Source organism: Austrofundulus limnaeus, unplaced genomic scaffold, assembly GCF_001266775.1.
Source record: "Austrofundulus limnaeus strain Quisiro unplaced genomic scaffold, Austrofundulus_limnaeus-1.0 Scaffold225, whole genome shotgun sequence".
Lineage (NCBI taxonomy): Eukaryota > Metazoa > Chordata > Actinopteri > Cyprinodontiformes > Rivulidae > Austrofundulus > Austrofundulus limnaeus.
Genome location: NW_013952627.1, coordinates 569,142 through 596,681, shown reverse-complemented (window position 1 = coordinate 596,681; position 27,540 = coordinate 569,142). Strand labels below are relative to the sequence as shown.

The 27,540-nt window shown below is 39.7% G+C and overlaps 4 protein-coding genes across 8 annotated transcripts in view; 2 read left to right on the top strand and 2 right to left on the bottom strand.

The window, feature by feature from the left end:
* mcama (melanoma cell adhesion molecule a) overlaps nt 1-5,593 on the top strand; it is a 43,790-nt gene extending 38,197 nt beyond the window's left edge. For 2 of the 3 annotated variants that reach the window (XM_014019658.1, XM_014019656.1), the window contains 3 exons: nt 1,081-1,210; nt 1,735-1,864; nt 3,353-5,593. In XM_014019658.1, the coding sequence (XP_013875112.1) occupies nt 1,081-1,210; nt 1,735-1,864; nt 3,353-3,355 (263 nt within the window). In that variant the 3' untranslated portion in view covers nt 3,356-5,593. The remainder of the gene's footprint in view (nt 1-1,080; nt 1,211-1,734; nt 1,865-3,352) is intronic. The other variant, XM_014019657.1, reaches the window with a different exon arrangement.
* A 1,958-nt stretch (nt 5,594-7,551) lies between these two features.
* LOC106525419 (E3 ubiquitin-protein ligase CBL) lies at nt 7,552-21,633 on the bottom strand. The gene is made up of 15 exons (XM_014019655.1): nt 21,082-21,633; nt 19,224-19,471; nt 18,321-18,467; nt 17,630-17,786; nt 17,150-17,271; nt 16,926-17,063; nt 16,493-16,580; nt 16,175-16,306; nt 15,123-15,332; nt 14,917-15,030; nt 13,657-13,949; nt 13,091-13,258; nt 11,891-11,994; nt 11,558-11,740; nt 7,552-11,407 (listed from the first exon to the last, which is right to left on the bottom strand). Exons 1-15 carry the CDS (start codon nt 21,223-21,225, stop codon nt 11,052-11,054), a joined length of 2,604 nt encoding a protein of 867 aa, XP_013875109.1. The 5' UTR covers nt 21,226-21,633; the 3' UTR covers nt 7,552-11,051.
* A 978-nt stretch (nt 21,634-22,611) lies between these two features.
* Nucleotides 22,612-24,394, bottom strand: alkbh4 (alkB homolog 4, lysine demthylase). Its single transcript, XM_014019654.1, has 3 exons — nt 24,240-24,394; nt 23,301-23,489; nt 22,612-23,179 (listed from the first exon to the last, which is right to left on the bottom strand). Exons 1-3 carry the CDS (start codon nt 24,354-24,356, stop codon nt 22,631-22,633), a joined length of 855 nt encoding a protein of 284 aa, XP_013875108.1. The 5' UTR covers nt 24,357-24,394; the 3' UTR covers nt 22,612-22,630.
* Nucleotides 24,395-24,619: 225 nt separating this feature from the next.
* lrwd1 (leucine-rich repeats and WD repeat domain containing 1) overlaps nt 24,620-27,540 on the top strand; it is a 9,183-nt gene continuing 6,262 nt past the window's right edge. For all 3 annotated transcript variants that reach the window (XM_014019652.1, XM_014019653.1, XM_014019651.1), the window contains exons 1-6: nt 24,620-24,719; nt 25,088-25,191; nt 25,399-25,633; nt 26,360-26,479; nt 26,725-26,871; nt 26,973-27,065. In XM_014019652.1, coding sequence (XP_013875106.1) covers nt 25,112-25,191; nt 25,399-25,633; nt 26,360-26,479; nt 26,725-26,871; nt 26,973-27,065 — 675 coding nt within the window. In that variant the 5' untranslated portion in view covers nt 24,620-24,719; nt 25,088-25,111. The remainder of the gene's footprint in view (nt 24,720-25,087; nt 25,192-25,398; nt 25,634-26,359; nt 26,480-26,724; nt 26,872-26,972; nt 27,066-27,540) is intronic.

Below are 27,540 nucleotides of genomic sequence, written 5' to 3'. Positions count from 1 at the left end.
CTGTGAAGCCCAGAAATTAAAAAAGTAGTGACCATGAAAAAGTCATTATTATGTGAATACACATTTAAGTTTTACTATTTTTAGGTTTTAAATATAATGTTTTCTGATTTTAGTTTATATTATATTTTTTATTTTATATAGATAAGCAAAATTCTGACACCTGTTAACATGATTTATTATTTTCTAGTTTTTTCTTTCAGATTATTCTCTACATCCAAACGATTTGTTTTGCTGTACATCTTTTTATTCTTGCAGTTAATTAGTTCTGGTTTCAGTTTAGCCTGAATCTTAGTTTGATGGCAGGAAAACCTGTTGGTGTTTATTTGTAGTTTTCCTGAATGAAGCACTAACATTAACATCACTAACAAATTGTAACCTGAATAACAGAAAATGTGAGTTTTTATTTGTTATTTTAAATATGTTTTAAAGAAAAACCTTACAGGTAAGATTTTATGGGATAAACCTTGTGCCAGCTGGAATTTAATTTGAATTAATTTGCTTTGAAACTGTATTTTGGTTTATTAAAAATTCAGTTTGACAACTTCCATAATTCAGTTTCAGATTCCAAAATTCAGATTTCAGTTCTGAACTGGCAGGTATCTGATACCTCAGGAGTTCAAAGGAAATGTGTTGTTTTTTTCTTGTAAAACTGATTGTTTTTCACTTTTTATCCTTAAATTTCAGCTTGAGAAAATGAGCTTTTACTTTCTAGATACATAACTTTATTAAAATGAAATGATAATTGTATTCAAATAAAAGCTACAGGTYACAGAGGGTGAGAAAAAATAAATTGTATTTTTTGTTCTGCTGCTTGTTTTTACAATTGAACTTTAGAAAAGTTTTGCACTAATGAAGCCACTTAGTGGAAGATCCAAGTTAAACTAGAGGCTGTAGATCCCCAACATCTGTTTTCATCAATAAACAAGTCAAAGTGAAACTTCAGGGAAGTTTTGAGGAAATTGTTTTCACAGAGCAGTACATCAAAGATGATAAAGATTCAAATGTTTTGTTTCTGTCACTGAAAGCAACCAGTATCTCCCTTATAACATAATTAAAATGTGAAGTATGTGTGTGTTTCAGTTGAAGGCAGTGGTGTGATCATAGTGGTGATCATCCTGTGTCTGCTGCTGCTCGCCGTCCTCGGCAGCGTTTTCTACTTCCTGCACAAGAAGGGAAAGCTCCCCTGTGGACGCTCAGGCAAACAGGAAATGTGAGCGTCGTCTCTCTGCTGCTTTTTTTCTCCGTGTCCTCTAATCCTCAAACCAGCTGTTACGTGATGGACTGGTGGTTATTGTTCCAAACGTTTTGTTTGTTACAGTGAGCATTTTTACAAGAGAGAAACTGCAAACCTGTGCCTCTCTGTGCTCCATCATCATGCTCCTGGAAGAGCTCAGGCTTGTTTAGCAGCTCTTGACTTGACGCCAGGATTCTGTTTCCTGTTTGACTTTTATCCAAACAATAACTATAAACAACTCTACTTTTCTTTTTAGATTTAATTTGTATAAATAAAAGTAGCTTTTCTTGAAGGAATGGAGATCATTTAGTCCTTTCAGGTGATTTGTAAAAATAAAAAAAACTTGTGACTCTGAGATTCAAATTCAAACAGACAGAGTGTCTCAGGAGAAACTAAAACCTGGCTGCAGTAACGAGAACAAATGTTGTTAATCATTAACTTCTGTTAGAAATAAGTCAGTCATTGTGCTTCACATGTCTGTTCTGTGTTTCTACGAGCAGCAGCAAAGAGAAGACCACCAAAGATGACATTGTTGTGGAGATGAAGACCAACACAAAGAACGAGGACGCCGTCCTCCTGAAGGCCGTCAACGGAGAAAAGAAAGGTCCTAATGACCAGGTAACTGTTGTGGTGAGTGATAGTTTTCAGAACAAAAACGTTAATGTGATGTTATCATATGTGTAACATGTTCCTGCGTAAATATTTCATTACAATGTGGACACCTGCAGCTTATAGACAAGTGCTGCCTATAGTGGGTGTGGCTTATGTCCAGGTGCTCTCAATAGTTTAGAAATTATGTTATTTGACATTTAGGGCACTGAAGTAAAGTACTTTTTTTATTTAAAATGTATTTAAGTCTTGAAAGTGAAAMGTATTGAGTCAAAGTGAGCTGTTTACCCAAATCACATTTACTGAGAGGTGACCACCCCCAAAACCATTTTCCTAAAGGCATAATGAAAGTAATKTTATATTTAAATACCAATGTTAAGACATTTAGAATGCAGTCTTCCTGTTATACCTCAGTTACATACAGTATGTCTGTGTGGTCCTGCTGGAGCGTGTGATGGATTATACGAAACATCCAGTTTCACTCCATCCAGGAGGTGCAGTTTGTCTGGATAGGTTTTTATTTTTTCCCARTCTGATTAAAAACAAGGCAAAATGAACCAGGAGTGACTACTGTCTACTTCTGACATCTTTTCTAAATGTAAGGAGCAGAAGCTTACAAATAATTACTCAAGTAAAGTGTAGATAACTAAAAATTTCTACTTATTATTTTATGTATTCATTTATTTCATTCATGAAAACAAGAACACTGGACCTGGGCTCTTTCTGTCTGGAGTTTGCATGTTCTCCTCATGCTTGTGTGGGTTTTCTCCAGCTACTGCAGTTTCCCTTCAGGCCCAGACCTCCCYTGAAAAAGAGATCTGTGATCTCAAAAGGATTGGCCTGGTTAAACAATGGTAAAATATACATAAAAAAGTACTTTAAAAACAAAATAAATCAATGATTAAATGCAAAGGGTGCCTTTTTTCTCTCTACCTGTTTATTACCTGTACTTTTGTTTGAATGTAATGCCTTTGTGATGCTTTTAAATGTATTTAATTTTTTCTTGCTTTTATTGTGAAGCACTTTATGATTTTATATCTATGAAAGGTGCTATATAAATAAACTTTACTTACTTATTTACGGAAAGAACAAAATCATAAATGTCTGCCCTTTATTAAAAAACAACAACAAACAACTTCAACTTGAACAATCTCCATATTAAAGAAAATAAAATAAAAACAAGAATAAAACAACAAAATAAATCTTACATTTTCACAAAACACTACATAGCATCATTCTGTCACAATAAATTTAACTTAGTAGTGTTTTTAAACATATAAATAGTTGTGGATGTTTTTATCTTAGTATAAACTTAAGTAAAGTATTTGTACTTTGTTACTTTTACACCTCTGTTGGTAGATTTGTACATGTTCTGTATTTATTATTGTATGTTTTCATATCAGGAACTCCTGAGGATGTTTAGGAGCAAACAGCTGATGACACCAGACGTCACTTCCTGTGTGGACAGTGACTTCCTGTAACTCTGACGCTCTGCTCTGTCCTCTGCAGTAAATCCAGCCGGCTCGGCAGCGCCGCCCGCGCAGCAGACGGCAGGTCGCCTGGAGCAGCGGTCAGAGGAGGCCGAGGACGCTCACACTGACCACGAGACCTGCAGACCACCACGTCCTCACAGTCTGGACATTCCTCCCACATCACGCTTTCTTCTTAGCAGTATTCAGCAGTTTGATCCCAGTAACACACACACACACACACACACACACACACACACATTCACAGGTATGTCTGTACAGATGTGTATTTTCTCATTTAGTTTCCAGCTGTGTTCAGCTCCTGGCTGTTGTTTAGTGTTTGTATGATGATGTTTCATCAGCATCATCTTTCCTTTTTTAATGAAAGTGTAYATATTATAAATATTTTGTTATTTAAGACGTTTTTTGGCACCGATTTTCATTTCGCGGCAGCGTAGACATCCAGGTGAGAGCTGAGAGGATGTGACGGCTTGTTCTGAGAAATTCAGCAGTGTGTATGTTTYGTTTTTGTTTGCCAATACTCGTAGAAACTGGTCCAGTTGAACCAAAACAAGAAGATTTTTTTGCTCCAGAGACAAATGCCAYGTTTGAGTGTTGAAGCATCAGGAGACATTAAAGTGAACCTGCAGGATAATCAGTTCTACGAAGAGAKAGAGAAAAAAAAGACACACTGGCGGCCTTCTTTTCCAAACTGCTGTCAGGTTCTTGTAGTGTTTGTAAATACATGTAGTTCAGTGACCTGCAGGACCAAACTGAAGACTGTCGCTGAGGCTGAAAGGGTTAAAGATGTGCCATGCCTGGTTTTTGGACATCATACACTGAATTTGTTTGTCTTGAATCTGTTTTCTTTGTGTTGCCACTGAGAGGTTCCTGCCTGAAGAGGCCCTGCAGGGTTTTTGCACGTTTGACAGTTCAGGAATAAAACGGACAGAATGATCACTGTGAAGCTGGATCCCTTTAGTCAGGTTTAAGGTTTAGTTCACGTCAAATAAAACAAGATTTTAACATCTGTGCACTGTCCTCTCCAGTTTGTCAGTTTATCATTACGTTTGAGTCACAGACTTGTGTTCCTCTGTTTCAACACTGGAGTCAAACAAAAAAAGAAAAGAAAAATATAAACCCCAAAGATATTTGTTCTGAGGTTTATGATTGTACTTTTACTAGGTTGACTATAAAATAACATGTCAGATTTAATCTGAACCAGTCCAGGTGCAGTTTATTACTCCCGCTGCAGCAGAACTAATAGAAATAGTTTTAATCCTTCACAATAAAAGTCTCAAAGATGTGCTGAGTGTTTTAAGCTTCTAAAAACAGCTTCTGTTCTTGTTCCTCAGTAAAACACACACTGCAGCCCAGGCCRGCAGGAGTTTTTAGAGTATTTATCAGTGTATGTGTGAGACTTTTATTGTGAAAGAGTGAATCAAGTTCTACCAGTTCTGCTGCAGCGGGACCAACAGACTGATGTAACTAAATGATTACATATTATTTTGTAGGTAAACAATTTGAAGTGCAGGTAAACAGAACAAAGTTAGGACTAAATGAGGCCAGAATTGTTGGACAAAATGAAACATAAACCAGTTGATTTGATCTTATTCTCATCTCACACGGCTGTTTGTTAAAACCAGACCGTTCAACAAGCATGAAGTTCACTGAGTGACCTTCTGGGTTTTCCAGAGACGGTCGGAGCCTCATGTTTCAGTAAAGTGATTGTTCAGCTCTGTGAGTCAAATGTAATTATAGTGGATGAACCACAAACTGGGCCTAATTTGAAACATGCAAAAACACTGCTGGGCTCCTTTTAAAGGCTACAGTTGTGAAAAGTTCTCACTGTGTATTTTATGTGTATTTTTTGAAGTTTCTGAGAATGCTAGAATTCTGCCCTGATGACTTGCAACATTAACAAATGTTTTCAGTTTTTATTTTTTATTTTTTGGGTTCATGTTTTTGATATTTCCCCCCGCTGGTCATCCTCGTGCAGACAGGAAGTGCCATCGTGCTCGGAGCGATGCGGTTGGTATGGCTCAGATTTCTGATTGGATCCATGAGTTTTCACCTCGTCTTTAAGTCTGACATCATTAGTTGGTTTTATAGGTTTTTTATTTATGAGCGAGGAGAGTTTGAAACGGATCTTTACTATTTTGTTTTTTTAAATGTTTGTAAAATAGATACTGTACATGTGGTTCTTTGATGCTTATGTTTTTTTTTCTGTTGGGGATTTGCAAAAAAAGTAATGCCAAATAAAAGTTTTGTTTAAAGAAAAGCTGTTTCTTCTCATCCTGTTTTTACAAAAAGGTACAGAGGGGTGTTGGAGCGGGAGCCTCGGGGCCTCAGCAGCGTTCTGTGTTCGAGGAAGCAGAAAAAAAAATAAAACTCCAAACCGCTGTCAGCGCGAACTGGAAACAACTCCAACAGTAGCTCAGATTTCTCACTTCGGAGGGAGGAAGGACAGAAAACTCAGCTCACATCTGCAAAGAATTTATAGCTGCAAAACAAACCAAACGGCCTCCGGCGGTTTGCTGCAAATCCTTCAAAACTCCAGGTGGTGACGGTACAGTCGTCTGACAAATTCAGCTCTGTTTTCTTCTTTCTGCCCAGATGTGTTGTCATGTTGGACCTGAAACTTTTCCACTTATTTTCATTCAGCAAACAGGAAACATTTCTCTGGTTGGAGTCCAGAACTTCAGAGCGGTTGTTACTGAGTGGTTACTCCTGTCAGTGGGTTGAGCCCAGAACCTCAAAAGTTCACTTAAATATCTGAACAYGGAAGCAGTTCTTTCATTTGTTTATTTTTAACACTTTAATATGTCCTAAATCTCTAAAGTCTGAAACTCACTACAAAAATTTTTTATCTTTTATAGTTTTATTCTTGCCTGCTGTCATGTTTCTGTTTACTAAACACCTCATGAACCACTGGGTGAACTCTAAGCTCTCAGATCATTGGATGAGGATGTACAGCTGATTAAGGTGGAAGTCTTATAAATGTTGCCAGGGGCGGAGCCAGAGGGGTACCTGACTGACCACCCCAGATGCCACCCCCAAATAATTAACAAGTTTGYATTTACATTTAGATTTAGTTAAAGATTRTTCTCATACTACTGCACTGTTTACATTTTTAGCTGTATATATTAAAAATTAAAGCCCTTTGTAAAATTAGCATTAGTGGTTAACTTAGTTTCGGATTAGCTCCATGATGTATTTCATCTCAATAAGTATYAAAATAACTGAATTATCCTTTTAAAGTTAGCTGTGGTGGCCATCTTGATTATTAAATGTTGTTTTTAGCTTTTTCAATACTAATCTTTAGCTTTGTGTGTCAAAAAAATGCTACATCGAGTTGTGACTAGTAGTGTTTTTTTAATTATTTTTAGCGACGATCACACACTCAGCTCAAAAATTCTCYGAACAGCTGAATCAATTTTATTTGTGCCCCMCTAAAAAACAAARTAAAATCTAGCTCCGCCCCTGAAAGTTGTGCTAAAATTAGTTGATCTGAGCTGTTAACAGAGTGAAATCTCACAAAATCRTGAGTTTATACATCTTCATAAGGTTTGAACTAAATGATTCCAACATTAACCCTGAACATTAATTTAAATTTAAAATTCAAGTATTAAAGGTGGCAGGTGAAACACAGTTTTTTTGTATTTACTGTTTGTTTGTTTTTTGCAAGCATAAAGTTCAGTCATCTGAATTCATTTCCACTTTACCTCAAAACGCTCCGTGCTTGTTTCTGCACATCCTTCCTGCTCCACCTGCAGAGTGACATCTGACCAGTTCTGACTCTTCATGAAAGCTGCTCGTCTGATAYGAACTGCAGAATCCAGCTGTCTTCTCTCTTCATAAACACACTCTAATGATGTAGCTGCAAAATGTGAGACATGCATTTCTCCAAGAGACTTAAAGCAACTGTTAACCATCGGGCCTTGACTAAAAAAGCAGGTGAACAATCAGTCTTCCTGCCTGTAATCACTGTGGGACAGTTGGCGGCTAACGTCTTAAACAGATGCTCGTATTTGAGAGCTGGTGGAGAATATCAAACCCAGATTTATCAGCTAGAWGAACAGATTACTAATTCAATCAAAAATAAGGTTGATGCTAATGGTCAAAAAATGACCAACTAATACATCTAAGAAATAATATTTAATATCTTTAATAAAAATACTTAAGGATACAGAAAACTRCAGCTTCGCATCATTCTGAACAAACTACACGGACCAAATGTTAAAGAAAATACAGTTTAATTAAAAATCTTAATGGCTTAGGCATGAAAACATGGCGGCACAATGAATGCAGAGGATATTAAAGACAATAAATAAAATCRTATCTACACAGGCAATAAAGCAAAGACTTTTTAGTAGGCAAGTTCTGTCTGAGAAGGCCAGTTAACACGTGGGTGATCGAGCCGAGTTCACCGAAGACTCTGAGGGTAAACGAGACCGTGAATAAACTGGAGTGTGTTTGCATGTCCACGCTTTCACAGTGCAGCTGTTAGAGTTCAAACCCCGAGGTCGGGCAGAGGGACTGAGGACAGGAGGAGCAGACTGAAACGGTTGCTGTTTGAGCTCGTTAAAAGCTGCAGGACACATTCCCACCTGGAAAACAGCTCAAAGCTCTTCAGTCTGATGAAAAGCACTTAAAAAAAAAAAAACTTACAATAGTTCATTTTGAGATGTTTAAATAAACAAGGCATGTTTTCTTTTTTTAACCCCACACAATCATAACGACATATTTACATAAAAGAAGAAACTTGAACATTAAAACCAACAAAGTTTCCTGTTCCTGTGCAGGATGGGGACTTCTGAGTCAAATATGAGAGACTAGTGTAAGGAAAAATAATTGTAGTTATGGATATAAAGGACACTTTATCCACCCTTATATCTGTGGGTGGAGATGGAGCTTCATTTGTTTTTATCTTTGCTTAAACAAAGCACTTCTGCAGACCTGACAATTTATTTCCTTAAAGATTAAAAGGAGCGATGGACTGGACTCTTCCTCACTTTAGTAATTCACTGAAAACACAACATTTTCTTGAAAAGTGTTACCTGCTCTTCAAGAAAATAAATGGATAAAACGTTATACAAGTAAATGCAATAAAGTCCCATATTTTAAAGACCCAACTGCATTCTAACAACTGACCAGCAGGGGGCAGTGCTGGAGCTGAAAATTAATTATTTCTGCTTCGAACAAATTTAGGTCTTTCTTATATTTTATCTGAGCATGTTACCAGTTCTGTGAATAAATAGTTTGACGTAAAATAGATGAACGAAGGGAAGTCCAGACGGAGATAAATCAAAAGGAAAAGAAAGCTTTTCTGATAAATCTTTTCCAGAAATGCCAAGTGCATCGCTCTTTAATTACTATTATAAAGATTCCTCTTTTACATTTCGGGTAACAATTTTCTCTTGAAGAAGGTGCAAGATTTTTTTGACTTAATGCTCATTCTTTCTTGCAAATTCACTACAGAAACTTAGAAGTCAACCAATTCAAGTATTACGTTGCTACAAAGTAATTTCATGCAGTTTCTGGGAGTGTTGGAATAAAAACATCTACAAAGTTTTATGAATCAAACAGAATAAAAAGGATAAAAAAGTGTGGAAGCTGAAAGCTTGTCCAAAAACATCTGAAAAATGTAAATCTGATGTTTGACCTGAAAACAGGGATTTCAAGTTAAGAAATAATTCCCACTAACATTTCTGGAATGCTTCGTTATTTAAACTCAATACAAAAAGAAAAAAATGTAAAAAAAACAAACAACGTTTTCACATTCACATTTCCTGACTCGATGTCAGAGCTGATGTTTCCAAACTGAACAAAACAAATATCCTATGGAATATCCCTAACCATTGCCTCAAAGCATGCAATAGTTCAGTTTTATCCAATATGTTGTAGCAGCTCTAAAGCCTGAAGCGTCRCTTTCAAAGCGGAGTACCAGCTGCACGGTGGATGAATGACTGCAACACAAACAATACCCAGAGGATGAACTCAGAGGAGGAAAACGAGCTCAAGGATGTAAAAGTGACTAAAACAACAGAGCAGAAACTGTGGCCATATAAACTAAAAAAAAAAGAAACGCTTCAGGAATGACAATGTTTTGTTGGATCATCCTCAGAACCTGTTAATTCATCTAAGCTGTTTGTATTACAGAGTACCTGAGTCCACATGACAAACCTCTTCACCCTGTTTGTGCTTTCTAACCTTTCCTGGAGCTCTTCGCTCATTAACCCTTTCATCAGCGACGCTGATTTTACGCTTTTAATAAAAAACAACCATGTTCTTGGCTTTGTGWCGACGCTGCGACTCGTCAGGGACGTTGACGCGTTTTCAAACGTCCAAYGCTTTTTTTTTTAAAAAGGTGGTGAGTTTTTGTTTTTGAGGATGGCAGACCCTGGATCTGACACGTGGTTTTGTTGTGGTTTCAKTTTGAGGCCAACAAACTGCTGGGTACGATGTTTGAACTGGTGACTTGGGGAAAGTGAGGTAGATTAGTTGGGGACAGATGGGGGGCGGGGTTTTCATGGTACTGTGGGACCGATGTTTACAGGAAGTGTCTAAAAGAAAAAAAAMAACAAAAAAGAAAACTGTGTACGAGTTAATGCTGGGAGGGAGACCAGTGGAAGTGTTTTCTTTTTTTCTAATAAACTGGGCACCAAATCCTAAACGTCAGGAATTGGATTTAGAGTGTTTTGTGTTTTTAGTGTGAGGTGGATTAGTGCGTCACCATCACTCAAACTGTCCGATTATAGAACCAGGGCTTTTYCTGGGTTTTTCCCAGCATGCACGGCTGCATCGAGGCTAGATCTCAAAATCAAATCAAAACAGTTTAACAGATTTAGATTTTGTTGTCTTGTTTTCCAGGTTTGCCTTCTGAGATTCATTCTACTGAACCATGAAATGAAATGATAAAAAGGAGCCATAATTCAGCCATTGTTAGTACTACACACGACACAACACGTTATGAGAGTACTTCAGTATTAGAATCATTTCATCACAGAACCACGGCTGAACCAGGAGAACGGAGTTAAGCTCGACTTGTCGGATGCCGTGGAAACAGAGCGAGCCCACACTGCGACATGAAGCCCATCGCTGCCGAACGTCCATCTGCACCAGCACGCACGCCACGGAGTTATTCGCTAATTTCATCCACGCCACAGTTCACAAAGAAGCCCATAAAGCACCGAATCGAAGAGCCGCGGCAGCAGAGAGAAGAGCCCTTCTGCTGAACAGTCAACGTAGCTTAATGAGAGAATGCACTTAGAGACTGGGGTTTAGGGGCGGGGCGGGAGGGGTTCTGCCACAGCACTTTTCTACCTCAGCCTCAGTGCAGCTGGGTCACAWACTTGGCTTCAGGCAGCTCAGTTCACAGGCTTTCATTTTCCATGAATCCTGCATTCACGTCAGAGACATGAACCTCCGGCTGTCTGGACCGAAGCCTTGCATCTCCAGGTTGGGAGGCTTCACTTGTCCAACAAAATCAAAACAATCGGGGTTTTTTTTTCCAGAGAAGCTAATAATACCTGACACACTTTATTACAATTGACTTTGGAGGCTTTGTTTTCAGATCTGATGTGAACGCTGTGCTTTCTTTCGGAGTAAGTCCTTCTGGCAAGTCCTTGTGGCCTCTGCAGGAAAGTGCTTGGTAAATGCTGTCCGTGATGATGGCACGAAGAGATGACAGGGGGGAGGGGGGGAGGGGACACAGAGGGTGAGCGGGACGGGAGTGACTATGTGGCGATGTGCGCCGTGGAGGGGATGGAGACGAACTCACGCAGGATGTTCTTGGCCGTCTCCAGGTTGTTCTGAGCGATCATCAGGGCTTTCTGGATGTCCTGGATGGAGTAGCCCTGGGACATCAGGCATTCGATCTCCCCGTTTAGAGCCAAGCTCGCGGGGCTGGCGGTGGCGGCAGCAGGAGGGGGAGGAGGAGGAAGAGGAGGGGGAGAGGCAGAGGAGGGACCGGGCAGCTCCGGCAGCGGAGCGGACAAGTCCCGGTTGAAAGGTCGAGGCCGTCGGTCAGAGTTGGCTCGACGTGGGAGAGGTTTGGGGGGGCGTTCAAGTTCGACCCCAGCTGCAGACGTACCTGGGATTAAAAAAAAGAAACCATCAGTTGATGTGGTAAATCACTGGACTATTCATGAAATGTCTTGCAACACTTTCAACTGCTTTGCACGAGTCGCAGCAACATGTTTTTTTTTCCTTCTCATACTTTTTAAAGACTGCAAACACTAACCAGCTTCTACTGAAGCAGCCATGCTAAGAGAGCTCAAGTCTGCGCAGGGACAGCTGATCTCAGACACGGTTCTTCTGGTGGGGGCAGGAGGGACGACCGGCCGGGGACAGTCATACCCATAAATATCCTCCACATCCGCGTCCTCCCTCTCCTGGGAAACCACAGCTGAATGCTGAGGGTGCTCTGAAAAGCAAACATCCCAACGAGGACATCATGAAGCCAAAAAACAACACACACCATAACTAAATAAAAAGAAATCACTTAAAAGGAACAGTTTCCTGTAACATTRGTGAACAAATAATTATAATGACAGGAGAGGAGAGGAGTTGTTACCGGGGTCACTGGTCTGTGTCGTCTCACAGGAACTGGCTTGGCTTTGGATGTTAAACATGGATTCGTACACTTGAGGGTCCTCTGAGTCGATGTCGTCCCCCTCGCTGGCAGGAAAACAATAATAATATTCAAATGAATCATTTCACAGCCCTTACTTTTGTTTGTGACCCTTACATAATACTTTCAGCTGAGCATGTTGCTTCTGACATCTGATGTATTGTATCTGTAAAACATTGATCTAATATTACTGCTGGAAAAATAATCAATGTATTCAGTAAAGTATATTGTGTAAACAGTTTTACATGCAGCGTAATAACCATAAAAACCCACATAATTGAACATCCTAAATTATTTAAGGCAATGAAAACCACATCGCAGACTTTATAAAAAGTAGAAACAAATGTATGGCTGTGGAGCCCCCTAGTGGACTCTAAAAATATAACAAATTAACCGTATCATGTCAGAGGTAAAGGTGAAAATTTTGTCTCACATTTAAAAAGATTCCCACATATGTCCATCTTTACTGATAATCTGATCTGTAATGTTGAAAATTTGAATATCCAACATCCTGTTCCATGTCCAAATCACTTCTTTGGTTAAGAACCACGAGTCGTGTTCAAGTTTTGCATATGTGAGCTTCGCTTCAGCTGCTGCGTTGCAACAAGCTGTGACAGCTCTCCAAAGCAGAAAATTATCAGTTTTACAGCTCCTTTCATAAGAAAAGTTACATTATTTAATAAAAGCAACTGTGCGTGCCACTGGGAGAAGACACGTGTCCAGAACTACACATGTTTGCAGTTCTGTAAAAGACTCCCAAAGGTTTTAATAAASCACAATGTGCTGGAAACAGGCCATCAGTATGGCAGCAGTGGGACCAGCTGTATTAAAGTATCTTTGGCAATAATTTTCCTGTTGTTCCAACAAGCCTCCCTGCTTTTCACACCAAGTTACAGATTAAGGAGTATTTAGTGAAATTTGTTTTGTAGTCATCTTAGCTGTCTGGTTAAGATCAGCAACAGCCAGTAACTTMAGAGTAGGTCTGGGAAGTCAGGTTCACAAAATAAATAAACATTTTTTGTTTGTGTGGACCTGCTTACTTTTCTGTGCAGCTCTGAGATGACATTTCTCATAAATCAGCTCTATGTAATCAAACAGAACTGTTTATAAATACTGGCACAATGCTGCTCTAATTCTGTGTACCTGACGTCATCGTGGTTGGTTGTCTGGGTTGGCGGTGGGGGCACCAGCGAGCCCGATAAGACCCAGGGGGTGTTGGAAAMTGGGAGGGAGGTGGGGCTCATGTATTCATTCTCCTCAGAATCTGATGATGGTTTTTCTCCACTCGACACCACAGACTGTGGCAGAGACCTGGACAAAGGAAAACATCACCAGGGTGGGGTTTCATTAAAAAAGAACTAGGCCTAGATATTTACAACTATGGTGTTAAAACTCAAAATAAAATGAAATCTCATTAAGAAATCTGTATTCGGTGACGTCTAAGCTTTAAGTTTTTCAGATGTTTAAACTGAAGCCAAAGAGGCAAAGAAAATGAATTAATAAAAAATAAAATTGGTCAGACTCTAGTCCAGCTTCWAAGTGTTGGTTTTGGACGTACACTGATGCTGCAGCAGCTCTCTGACTCACAGCTGAGTCACATTTACTGCTTGTAGGTTAGAGGTTTTGTTCAACCAAACAAAAGTCACCAGTCTGAAGCGTGACCACAAAACAACTTCCTGTGTGCTTTTTTTGTCCACGATAAGTCCTACCTCGCAGCCAGGCAGTAGACGGCGTTAGTAACTGCTTGAGGTTTGGTCGCCTCTCCGTTGGCGCCGCCGCCGCTCGGAGGGACGGAGGACAGAAGCAACGAGGCCTTGGTGGCAGGACGTGGGACCATGTAGTTGGCTGCCCAGGCGGGCTGGTCCGGGGTGGAGGGCAGAGGTCTCCTCTGGAATCTGGAGTCCTGGCCTGCGAGGGAGGGCCGCTCGGGAGGGGGAGGAGGGGGGGGATCTCTCAGACCAGGAGGAGGAGGTAGAGGCTTGTCTCTGTGAGTGGCTGCGATCTGAGACGTAAACCAGCACAGATGTGAAGACCTTACTGCTGCCACAGAAACACTTCCTGCTTACTTTAACCCTAATTAGTATTTGGACTAATGTTTGAAGCAAAGTACTTTTTAAAACACACTTCCTACACTTCTTTCATTTTAACACCTCAGACTTTTCCAGATTAAAGTTTTTAACTGATGTTTGGTTATTTTCATCACACAAGTACCGACATTCATTGAATATGCAACAAATTGCACACAACAAATGTCAGGAAATGAGGCGTGAAAAAACAAAACTGTTGCCTGTTTCCATAATGGTCCTAACAATGTGGGTTAAATGTTTTAATAGAACACAAGGTTCAGTTTGTTAARCTCAAGTTTAATAAATGAGTACTACTCTTTAAGGTAACTTGCAGTTGCAGTGTTTTGTCAAACACCAAAGTGGAAACACAAAACATTTCATTTCCATCAACTGAATGGAAAGWATTATCATGAAAAGCATGATCAAAAATTTAAATGAAGCTTAGTATCTGTAAAAAAACCAACTTGCTCTGTTATGAGCTGTATCATTGGGCTTTTCTATAATGACTGTTGTCAAYTCAAACAGAATGGGAGGCAAAGTCCAGTAAGTCAGGACGAAAGTATTTCAAGTTCGCAGAACATCCAGGATTCAACAACGGGTCATAGTCAAATTATGTGGACACTTGAACAAAAATGCCCTGTAGGCTTTTGCATTTCCCTTTTCCCTGGCASAGAGATGGCAACACAAAGACAAACTTGATAAAATATGAGTCATTTTCTATTTAAAACTATGTTTGCACCATTAGAGAAAGAAGGATTTTGTTACGAATTACTGTGGCTTTCAAAAGATCTGCTGCCAGACAAATCCGCTTAGAACAGGCAGAGAGAAAAAAAAAGAATCCGTATTTAAGTCCTTTCAAATAAGCAGGTGGGGTCTTAGACTTTGCACATAACTTCCACTTGCCTTGGGTGTAGCTCCCTGAGCCAGAGCAGGATGTGAGCTGGAGGACCTCTGCAGGAGGTCCAGCCGTGGAGGTACCGGAGGCAGCTGAGACACYGGAGAAGCAGGACGCTCAACCTGTAAAACCACAAACCCAGTTAAAGACGTCACACCGTCCCTGCGGTGAGATCATTAAGCTCACTTTGACTAAAACAAGATGGCCGTCTCACCTTACTGCAGGCCAGCCGGCTCATGACAAGATGCTGGTCCTCCAGGCGATCATCCTCCTCCTCGTCGTTTCCAGCTGCTTCTGCTCTGCTGGACCCTTGGAAGCCGGCAAAGGAAGCCCCGCTGGCCTTCGGGTGGAAGGGGTCCACCACGATGGGCTCGGTGCCTTTAATCTCACAGCGGCAAAACGGGCAGCCTTGACCCTCTGACTCCTGATGCATGAACACACAACATTTACACTCAGTGCAGAAAACCACTGTGGGTCACAAAACATCTCATTTGGGGTCTTGAGATAAATTTTAAAAAATTAGATTGAAAAATAACTACATATTTTGTCATACCTGCTATGAGACACAAAATGTGTGTTTTTTTTTTAAATAAAAACAGCAAAACAGTGTTTTGTGATTAGAATCTTACTCAGTTAGCTTTTTATAATCAAAGATAGCTGAGGTCACACATTTCTGCTGCTGGTAATTTGTGGGATGAAAGCTGAAAGGTTTAAAAAAAAACTTTTCTAAAAGAACCAGAGTGACCAGGTGTATCTGACACTTTCATCACTAAAATCACTGAGAATGGATAAAAACAAACATTTAATAATAATAATAACAATAATAATAATAATAATAATAACAATAATAATAATAATAATAATAATAATAATAATAAAAGCAGCAGCAATCCTTTTAAATGAATCTTCAAATAAGCTTATGGTTAGAAGGTTTATGTGCAAAACAACCGTGACACAGATATGTAATATTACTTCTGCTCCATCTCTGATTTTAATATAATTTGAATAAATAAATGTGTGCGAGAACTACTGATCAAACACCAGCTTTATCTACAAAAAATACGGAACTAAAAAAAACTAATATTTCTGACCAGCYGTGTAAATTCAGCAAAATGTGTTCCACAGAATTCTCTATAAGAGCATCACTTCACACTCAGATCCATGCACCAGCCTGCACAAAAAAGGCAGCCTTTCCCATCAGTAAATATTCCTGATGCTGCTTCCTATCAGTGTATGAAAGGTTAACAGTAGAGTCGATAATCTCACCTGCCAGGCAGTCAGACAGGAAGTGCACATCAGGTGTCTGCAGGGCTCAATCTTTACATCCTTATCGTTCTCGGCGCAGATCTTACACAGCTGGAAAGTGGAGCCCATCTCACAGTACAGCTCATACTGCTCCTGTAGGGAGAACAGAGGAGACATCACTATCATGWTTTTAACTCACATGCTTTCTGTTTTATAGCACAACATGACGACTATAAAACTGCCTTATTTATCTTTAGTGTGAGTAATGTTGAGACGCACTTTGCACTAAAGCATTATGAGAGGAGGGCTGATTCATTAGCAGATGAGAATGAAACGAACCTGAGTAACTTTGATGTGGTCCTGTGGAGAAGGCTCACACAAACCTGTTAGGTCTGGGTTTTGTGCACGGCCGTCTGGGAAAAGATAGCTAGGAAAAAAAACAACACAAACAACGGTTAAGATTCTGCTTCTGTGTGTAGAGGTAATGAGCCTCATCCACCAACATTATTTTGGTTTCTCATACGTCRTTTTATTTTTAAAGAGATCATTTCCACCCAGAATCACTTCAGTTCATTAAGCGGTCCTACTGCCCAACTAATGCAGATAAAAGCCTGAACTGATCTTTAATGCATWCGAGCGCTTATGACTATATTTAGAGCTACTCAAGTGCAATGATTGCAGAAGATAGAGGTTGGTGCCAAATCTGAATGAGGTCTGGGAAGTGCAAACCTAATGTACAAAACATGAGATAAAATGTTCAAACAGGACTTACAATCCCTCTCTGTATCCATCAATGAGGGCCTGGAAGAGTGGTTTGTTGTGAGGGATGGTCTGCAGGATGTTCCCATCAGCTGTTACATATCCGATCGCCCACTGGCCCAACCGAGTGCAGCTCAGCCTGAATATGTAGCTAAAATACACACAGACAATCTTAACCAATCTTTTTTATTAATTCAAAGGGATAAGTGACTCTCACGACTCTTGTTTGGGTCCCACCTGCCAGGTTTGTGGATAAATCTCTGCAGTCGAGCCTTGACCTCGTCGTAGGTTAGGAAGGCCATGTAACCAGGATGTGTGACTGCCAGACTGTTCCAGTTCCTCAGAAGAGACGACCACGGCTAAACAAACACACAGGTTTTTATTTAGTAACTTTCATTTTCTCTGCAACTAGGAGAAATGAAACCAACCCGACCGAAAACTGAATCTTTTCTCAGTTCTGACAGAAACTGGTTTGCTGACGCACAGGACATTTTGCTGCACCATCGTTTATGGGGCTTCATCACGTTTGTGCTAAAAACCACAACTACTTTTATGATCACGTTCTTGTGCACTGCCTAATTTACACACTGGATGAATAAAAAGACAAATTTAATAGAGTAAAACAAAATCCCCCAAATACACAATTTTTTGATTCTTTTTCGACCTTTGCTAAAAACTTTGAACATGCTCAGAGTGACTTGAAGTTGGAGGCGTTACCTGAAAGAGTCTGGTGAAAATGTCGAACTCAAACACGGAGATGTAGTCGTTGCAGGTGAGGTCGATGGTTGATTTGAGCGCCATGGCCTCCAAACCTGAACTTATGGGGTGAAACTCATGGAGAGCCTGACGAAACATCCTCCATGGCACAATGGTTCTGTAAAAAAAAGGATGAGGGAAGTTGTTTTAGTAAAAACAACGTCTCTGAAACCTAACACTTACGGCGAAACGAAGAGAGTGAAAAGAACTCACAGGTCCTGAATTAAAGAAGTCAAACGTTTTCTGATAAAAAATGTCTACAGATTCAAAGTTGCAAACCAGAAATTAAATTAAACACATAATTTACAAAAAAAAATACTTCCTCCCCTGAAGTTTTTCTGTTTTTGCTGAACTTTGTAATCCTGAAGAACGTTTGGATATCAGATTTAGGAACCAATTACTTATTTCTCATGGGGCCAAGTTGGTTAATAGCTTTTTGCTCTTTAATAAAGTAAATCTTTTTTTTTTTGCATTTACTTAGGTTATCTTTGTCTGATATTAACATTAGTTTGCTAATGAAATATTAAAGAATGACTAAAAGAAAAAAAAGGCAAAAGCAGAAGAAACTAGTCGGGGTAAATACTTCTTCACAACACTGTATAGCGCCACAAAAAATAAATAAATAAATCACTATTTAACTGCAGGAACCCACTTGTCACCAAATGACCTCCTCCAAAATTCAGCGGCGTCAGCTTTGGTAATCCTGAAGTTGTCGCCCTGAAATAGGCCATTGGGGAAGATGGCTTTTAGCTCTGCTAGCATGTGACTGAAGATCAACGACAGCTTTGTGAGGTTACGCCTGGCAGGACAAACACACAAAAAAATTGACAATTTAGCCGCAGATTTTAACCAGACACAGAAGAAATCTTTCACAACCTATTTCTGCCTTCTTAATTCTTAATGTCTTTTTAAAATTGGGGTTTTGAATAAGACACCCAGGCTGATGTTGACTGATAAAAAGAAGTATTTAGCTGCACATGTGGTATTCGATTTGTGGCAATCAACCGTGTCAGAATACAAAGAATACCACCTTGATGGTTCAGTTAGAAGTGTTTGAACTTAAATCCCTGGTGACTGATGTGCTGGCAGATATATGAGGAAATGCTTGATAAAAATCAGTGTTAAAGGAAGGATGAACTTTTGCTTAGCAATCACTTTCTGAGAAACAGGAAGTTGATGTGGTTGCAAACATTTTTATTTCCAAACCTTCACTTCACTTTGTTTGGTTACTTATTGCGGACCCTTCATAGCAAAGGAAGTTTTTGGAAGAAGAAATATTCGCTTCTGTTTATGCAAAACTTTTCATTAGTTGGAAATCAACCAATCAATTCTGTAGAGAAGTGCAACTGGTTAAAAGACATAAAGATCAGACATAACCAAGCTTCAAACCAGGAAGAATCAGAATATTATCACAATCATAAAAGTTTATTGTATCGACTGGATGCCAAAGTAAACACTGATTAGTTTAGTACCTTCTGTCATGCATCCAAACATTCCTCTACCTCCTAAAGCAACCCTACTGTTTGAAGAAGACCTCGTCAGGTCGTAGGCCTACCTGGGCTGAGAGTTCTCCTCGTACATCCTCTCCTTGGCCTCCTTAAAAAGGCTCATGGTCTGCTTCGTCTTGTTGGTCAAGTTGTCAATGACCACACGAAAGTACTCGTTTTCCCCAAGAATCTCCATYTTGCCCTCGTATCGGGACAGGATGGTGCGTAAGTGCTGGTAGGTGTCCGGCAGCAGATCGAGGATGTAGGGTGGACTGTTCTTCAATGCCACCTTGGGGTTTTGGCATAACCGCACCACCTGGATAAGAAATGCAATGGCTCAATTTTAACATACTTCTCTTTTTTTAATTTGTTATGGCTTATAAGCCAGGTCATAACTACACTGATACCGTGATAATAAAAGGGACTGTGTTCATGGTAAATCATGTTGACCACGATCCACTTCTGTATACTTTAACAACTGCTCTATTTTTCACGTACAACTATAAAAAGATCTTAAAACATTTTTACTACTCGTCTGATTTTTTACACTTAATCAGACTTTGGCATCACGAGTCTGTTGCATTTAGATTTGAACAAAACAAATTGTTGTCATAATAAAGAATTATTCTGTAAAAGAAATAGAAACACAGAGTGAAATCAAATTTAAGACCAATTTCACAATAAACACAAATGACCAAAAAACTAAAACTGTGGCAGAAACTCATAAATCAAATTATTTCTGGTTGAAGTATTCAAATATTGCTAATATACCAATTGTTTTTATCCATATCTGTTATTTTTGTCAAATATAGCAAAAAAAAAACCATCCTTAGCAGTCAGTTTTAAACTTAATTTAWTTCCTGAAAATCCTTTTTCGACCCAAAAGTTGGGAGTTTTAGGACCCACAGTGGACCCCAGCTTGCTGTAGATGAAACCTTCAAGTGCATGTGACATCAAATTTTTTGTAAGAAATACGAATGCATTTTTTGGAAAGACAACATTATTAACATATTAGAAAATATATTTCACATTGCTCAGATGGACGGTTGTGGAGATATTTGCATGTGAAATAACAGGAAGTGGCGTCAAAGGGGAACACCTGATTGGAAATATTTCAAAAATAACTAAAAGTTACCAATTATTTTAATGTTTGATACGAATTCCAGTCATCCAACTTACAATGTGTTAACATTTTTAAGACCTCTGAAGATTGACCTTTTAAGGCTAATTAAGGCCTTATTTTTGGATTGATGAATTTAAGGCTTTTTAAGGATCTGCGGGACAAGACTAAACTTTATGAAGATGTTATTACTGCCCATTTGACAAGCCAATTACCTAAGGGAAAAAGGGAGGTTAACACCTTAAAGGCTATGCAACAAGGACATTATTCTGTAGGTGTAACTGAAGCAGCACAAGCATACCACAGTCTGTCTTATCTTTAAAAGTCTCCCCTCCAACTCCAGCCCTCCTGAATTAATATCTTCTGAAGTCTTGTCTCCTCATCTCTCCCTGCTTTTCTTCGCTTATCTCCATCGAAGTCGAAGCAGACAGGAGGAGATAAAACTGGAGTGGCTGCAATGAATGAACTGAACCAAACCTTTTCCTCATGCAAACATATCCACCTCTTCTGCTCCTCTTCTGAATTTTTTTTTTTCCTTTTCCCTCACAGGGACACTAATGTGACCTATTTCACATCATCCCAATTAGATAATGCATCAGGGGCACCATTGTACTCCACTTATCATACAGTTTAGACTAATACATGTTAAAATGTGTGGGTGTCTCTTGTGTTGTGGGGTTTAAAAGATTTAGCCATAAATAAGAAATCTATGATATCTATGTTACAGACCTCCAAGTCAGATAAAATAAGTTTCCTGGTTTAGTTWTTTAAACATATTCCAACCCAAAGCCACTGTCAGACAGTACCTTATCCATGAGTTTCCAGCATTTCTCCACCATTTTCTTATCGACCACTGCGGGTTGGTGAGGCTGAAGAGGCTGCTGGTGGGGTTGAAAGGCGTCCTTCATCAAGTTGATGAGACCGGCGCCCCTCCGCGGATTTCCGGCCATTAATGCGCTCGATGACCGGGGGTTAGCCCCGGGGGTTGAGGCTGACAACCAGGGGGGGTTTCTTCTTGACACGCTTCTCAATAGAGCACCCGCTGTTTCACCGCCCTGTCTGTACTAAACACTGGCGATAATTTGTCATGCAGAGGCTGTCCAAGAGCAGAACAAAAAGCCAGTGTGTGTGTACCACTGACTGTACGCAACCAACGCAGGCAGAGCTAACAAGCTACATTGAAAAAGCCTCTCCGTTTCATTTCCGACACCAAATTACAAGCTGGCGACAWACCACACCGACAGCTTGTTGTATCTGTATCCAAAGAGCTGCTTGGCTCCTCCTGGCGACGGTGGGTAAAACCTCCCTGAGTTATGAACCCGGCTTATTACGGACTTGGGTGTTAATAAGCCACAGCGCGATTAACAAACAGGTTGAGGAGCAGCTAAAGTAAACACGGATGTCCGGTCGGACTTTCACAATAAAAGCATGGTCAATAAGTGAAGCCCGGTTAGAGCAGCGGTTCTGCATGCAAACACAACCTTTATTTAGCAATCAATAGCAAATAAAAACAAATACAGTCTGATTTTTTAAAATGGCAATTTTATTCTGCATATTTAAAGCACAAATATATAGTACAGTGCATTTTAAACACGCTGTAAATTAAGATTATTTTCACAAATATTATTTTAATTGCTTTTTAAATTGACTCACAAATAAAGCTATTGAAACAAAACTCTAAAATAAATGAGATATTCTGACTTTGCTGAAATTAGCTGAAGAAGAACACTAGAGCTAGAAGCTAAAACTAAAGGAGCTACTGTTTTGCTCAGAGTAGAGCCACTGCTCCTCCACGTCGAGAGGAGCCAGTTGAGGTGGCTCGGGCATCTGGTAAGGATGCCTCCTGGACGCCTCCCTGGTGAGGTRTTCYRGGCAMGTCCCACYDGGAGGAGGCCCHGAGGAAGACCCAGGACACGCTGGAGGGACTATGTCTCTCGGCTGGCCTGGGAACGCCTTGGAGTTCCCCCGGAGGAGCTGGAAGAAGTGGCTGGGGAGAGGGAGGTCTGGGCCTCCCTTCTGAAGCTGCTGCCCCCGCGACCCGACCCCGGATAGGCGGAAGAAAATGGATGGATGGATGGATGTTTTGCTTCTTTAGCTTTTAGTTAGTGCACTGCTTTAGTAGAACTGTTGTCAGGTGTATTTTTAACCAATTATACCCAGCAGGTGCCAATAATCACTATTTACATATGAAGGTGGAAAACCAGTCATTAAGTGAAACAAAAACAGCCATAGTAGGCTTAAAAACAGGATGAGGAGTAGATAGACTTTACTACTTTGCTGAGGTTATGGAAGACAAATAAGGATCAAACACTCTAGCACCAATAGTAGGCACAAAGTTTAAATCATGCTTGTTTATTATATTATGTTTTCTGTCTGATAGGGTTTTAACGGAGTTCCCTTGAAGCTTAGAGCAATATTCAGCAGTTTAGCTCCCAGCTCTGCTTGCTGCCCYCCAGGTAGGAATTCTTCAGAAAGTTCTCTGTATGTGCTGCAGACCCTGCGTTCATGAATATCCTCCCTATGGATGGCRTGCTTCCATCTATGCCTCGCCTCACCGTACACCACTACCAAACACCTGCGAGGAAGTTGTACAGCCACATGGACTTCCTCTGTTAGTCCCAGCTCTGACAGGCCCTGCTCAAGAGACATGGTGAGCACGGTCTCTGATAGCATGTTGACCGTCACCAGCCGCTCCCCCCACAGCCACGAGTCGTCCAGGTGTGCGTCGATGGCCGAGCCTCGCTGAGGCTCATAATCCAGATTGCACTGCTCCACTGGCTGAAAGCCCGCCAGGCTCGGCTCTTCCTGCATCCGCAGCASTAGTTTGTAGCTTAAAGCAGGAAGACCGCTGAAATCTGCTACGCGCACTTTTCTCTTCTTGAAGTTTACCTTTGGGCCGAAGTCCTGCAACCAAGTAACAAGATATTTTTATTTCAATAAAAACTTTGTCACATTCACTTTTGACTTTACTATTTTGCAGAGTTGGACTAAAATGTGTGTTTCCATTGGATGGTTTCAGGTTAACCTGCTTCCGTCGGCCAGACTGCGACAGATTCCACACATCCTGGTCCATTGAGCTAATCAGCTGTTTCTCCTCCTCCTCTGATATAAAGTTCTCCCACAGGAAGACACCAGGAAAAGGGAAAGAAGCGCCTTCTCCATCTTTGCACACAGCGAGCTTCGTCTTGGGATTGTAGAGGAAACAATGCACAACCTTCAGACCAAAACAAAAGGGAACAAGATTTGTGAAAAACAAATCTTGCTTTTACTTATTTTGCCAGAGATGGTTTATTGTTTTGTTTTGTCTGTGCGTAAGTGTGTAACTAATCGTCTACGTGTAACATCTCTGCAATGCTGTTTATAAATGATGGAAACTTTGTCCTGGTGCAGACTCAGAATCAATGATTAAACAACTTTTATTTGAATAGTTCTGGTTTCTCCTTAATCCTACCTAAAGACTACAAGAAATGTTAATTATTCACTCCTAAAAGGTTTTCTTTTTGTTCTCCGTTACAGTGAAAAAGCACCATGTATGTATGATTTTTATTTATTTATTTTGGTTAGTGTGACAACTATTTTCGATATGGTAATATGCAGTATATAGTGAATATTGCTCTGTATGCGTGGTGTATGTTTTTTATGTCACGCTTATTACTAGCTTTGTTGGTTGAGGTACCTTTGCATTTTTTGCCAGTCATTTAATTTCCTGTTTTAAAACAAATCACATAAAAAAAGAAACATTTGTACACAAAATTAAAACAGCTGACCAAAAAAAAAAGCTTGTTTAAAACAATCGATCAATATAAAATGTTATTTTTAACCCAGCTTACAAGAGTGTATTTGTTTCATTTGTGTTGTAATATTTTAGTAAATAAATAACTGTCCTGTGACGGCTTCCGTAGCAAGTTTTGTATCGCGTATAGAAAAACGATCAAATAAAGTTTTTAGTCGTATATCTATATACCTTCGATTCGCTTTCCTTGAGCTGTACTTTTTCCTTAAACTTTTCACATGCGAGACACCGCCGGATGCCTTTACAAGCGCATAAACTACCATTGTCACTGCCGTCAGGAGCCATCATCGTGCTGCATCTTCTTCTTACGTCGGGAACTGAAGCGCCAAACAGCTACCATCTCCTCACTGTCGCCATCTAGAGGAGAAAAGCGTCAAAACCCACTCAATAATTTGCAATTTTTTTATCAATTCAAACATATTTAAAATATTCTTCAAAATCTTTGGTTCATGTGCATCCAAGTGTACTGAAGTCATAGACTGTAAAAAAAAAATTACTAAAACAACCTGTTGCCTTGTCCGTATTTGCCTTGCAGACAAAWCGCAGGGAGAAGCTTACCAAGGTTTAAGCCACGCCCACCGGATGTAGACAGAGTTTCCCCGGGAAAGGTCTTGTTGAGGTGCCGCTTGAGTAAAAGTTGATGAAGAGTTTGTAAGTACTTTTATTCATGAATATTAGAGAATTGAGCATGTATAAAGTAATATCTTATGTACGGTTGTAGTATGACACATAACCGGAGGATATATAAAAATTAAATAAATAAATATGTTGTTTGTTCTACCAAATTAGCCAAACTTAGCACGAGACTAAATCAGAGTGTTTTATCGTGGCAACTATATAAAACACAACAAGAACCAAATTTGTCTCCAAAAACATCACTAAAGAAATGTTTGTTAACCTCGGTCAGCCGTTTTGAAACAAACAAAATATGACTCTTCAAAACTTATTGATATTACAAATTGCAGCTTTTCAACAACTGACACTCTATTATTGACTTTTTGCCATTTTATTTTCTGTAGTGTGATTGTTCCTACAGATAAGCAATGGAGAAAATAACAGAGAAAGTTTTACTGGAGAAAGGCTCTCCAAGAACAGACAAGCTGGAGCAAATCAAAACATTGAAGTAAGTTTTTTTTTTTTTTTTTTTTTTTTTTTTTTTTTGTATTGCTCTGTTTGGGTCTAATTGATTTTATGTACTTATTTTTTGCTGCAGTTTTTATGTGTAGAAGGAAAAATTCATACGATCTCATCCGAAGTTACAGGAGTACAACAAAAAAATTGAAACATAGCTACATGGAAAGGCTGACCTGTGGTTCTGTTTGTTTTTCAGTTTGTCCAAGATGGGGCTGAAGCTGCAGGACCTACCTGTCAAGCTGCTGTCCCGCCTGTGCTCCTTGGAGCGCTGGGATCTGTCTGGAAACAGACTGCAGGAGTTTCCCAAGAAACTGGAGCTGCGTAAACTCCGATACCTGGACCTCAGCGACAACCAGATGGAAGACGTCACCACCCTGGAGTCGCTGAGCAGCTTGGAGGAGCTGAAGATGGACGACAACTTTTATATCACTGTGAGAACCAGGCTTTCATAGCTAGCTTCTTTAAGGGGAGGATTATGGAAAATCGACTTGTTTAAGCTTTCTAATGTGCTAAAGGGGAGTGTCTGAAATGGTAGGAGGTACTCATAGAGACAGAGGCTGATTTTAAGGTGTTTAGATTCAACTATGATGCTGAGTCAAATTTATTTTTGATATGCAGCTTTTCAAAAAGTTTCAAGAAGTTAGCATAGTTCTGATTGTGGTATAGACTTGAACTACCGTAGGTACCTGGAAAATACATAATCCCCACACATGCACACCTTTTTTTTCTTCAAATTTGATGGTCTTCTCCAGAATCAATAGCAAATACTGTATATCTTCTGTTTACCTAATTTATGTTTTACCTTAAAAATAAAAACATAGTAGGTGGTGCTTTATTTCCCTCCTCCGCTCACTGGCTCTGCTGCGTCTTAACAGATAAAAAAAAAAAAAAACAGCTAACAGAGCTACTTTTTCAGAACTTTTCACCAGCTTCACAAGATGTTTTTGTCTATGAAGATATTTTCTTTTAAATGCTGCATTTTTTTCATGTATTGTTGAATTATGTTTTATTACTCAAAGCAATATTTTACTTTTATTTATTTTAATAGTGTGTTTTCATTCAGGTCTGAATGTGTTGAAGTTTTACGATAAGAGAAAATGAAGCCTATTGTTGTGTAAAAAGTGTTAACTTAATTGTTCATGCTGACTTTGTTTTAGGTGAGTGACAATTACAAGCTGATGGTGTTGCTGCCAAACCTGAGGATTTACAACAGCAAAGATATCAGCACCACTGCCAACCACTTAAGATTTGTTTATAGAGACAACCTGATGACCAGGGTATGAAATCAACATTTTATTTGTTCTTTTTTTATGTTTTATACTGACTTTATGCCTAACTGTGGCTCTCAGTGACATACTTGTAGTTTGGTTTGTTCAGCTAAAAGTTAAAATAGGAAAAAAAATAGTTAAAGTGACAAAGTGGTAGTTAAAAGTAGAACAGAAACACAAAAATAGAGCAAACATCCTATATTGTATGATCTGTGCCCATGCCTCTTGTTCTACAATTTGTTGATTCATTTCAGATTACTGCGTTATGGGAGAAAAGCTTCAGTCTTCCAGATCCCATCACAGCTGAGAAAATGTCCAGTTTAGAGAAGAACTTTGTGAACACTGCCAGACATCAAGTTAAATTTGGTCCCAGTTCAGTCAGTGATTTCACCAAATGGAGGGTAAGTTCTGAATTTTGGATGCATTCTGGGTGTAAACATGCTTTTTCTTTTAGTTTTTTTTTTTTTTTTCAAACTGTTTCTTCCCCCTTTTTGATTTCTAGGTGGAGATTTTAGCTAAGGAGTATCTGCGCTCACTAACAGAACCAAAGGAAGACTCTAACAGCCAGGAATGTGCTGAAGTTAAAGAGAACGGTGTAAGAAATCTGCACAGTCAAGTCATTTTACTGAATATAACTACTAATGTACTGTGGTAGGACAGGAGCAGCTTCCTTCACATCGTTGCTGCTTAAATTGTTTATTTATTTATTTATTGGTAAATGGTACTGAACTTATAGAGCGCTTTTCAAGTCCCTCCGGACCCCAAAGTGCTTTACACTAACAGACATTCACCCATTCACACACTGATGATGGCAAACTACACTGTAGCCACAGCTGCCCTGGGGCACACTGACAGGGGTGGGGCTGCCATGCACTGGTGCCACCGGACCTTCTGACCACCATCAGTAGGCAAGGTGGGTGAAGTGTCTTGCCCAAGACACAACGACTGAGACGGCTGGACGGGGGATCGAACCAGTGACCTTCCAGTTCCAGGACAACTCCCCTAACCACTCCGCCACAGCCGGGGAATCTATCTATCTATCTATCTATCTATCTATCTATCTATCTATC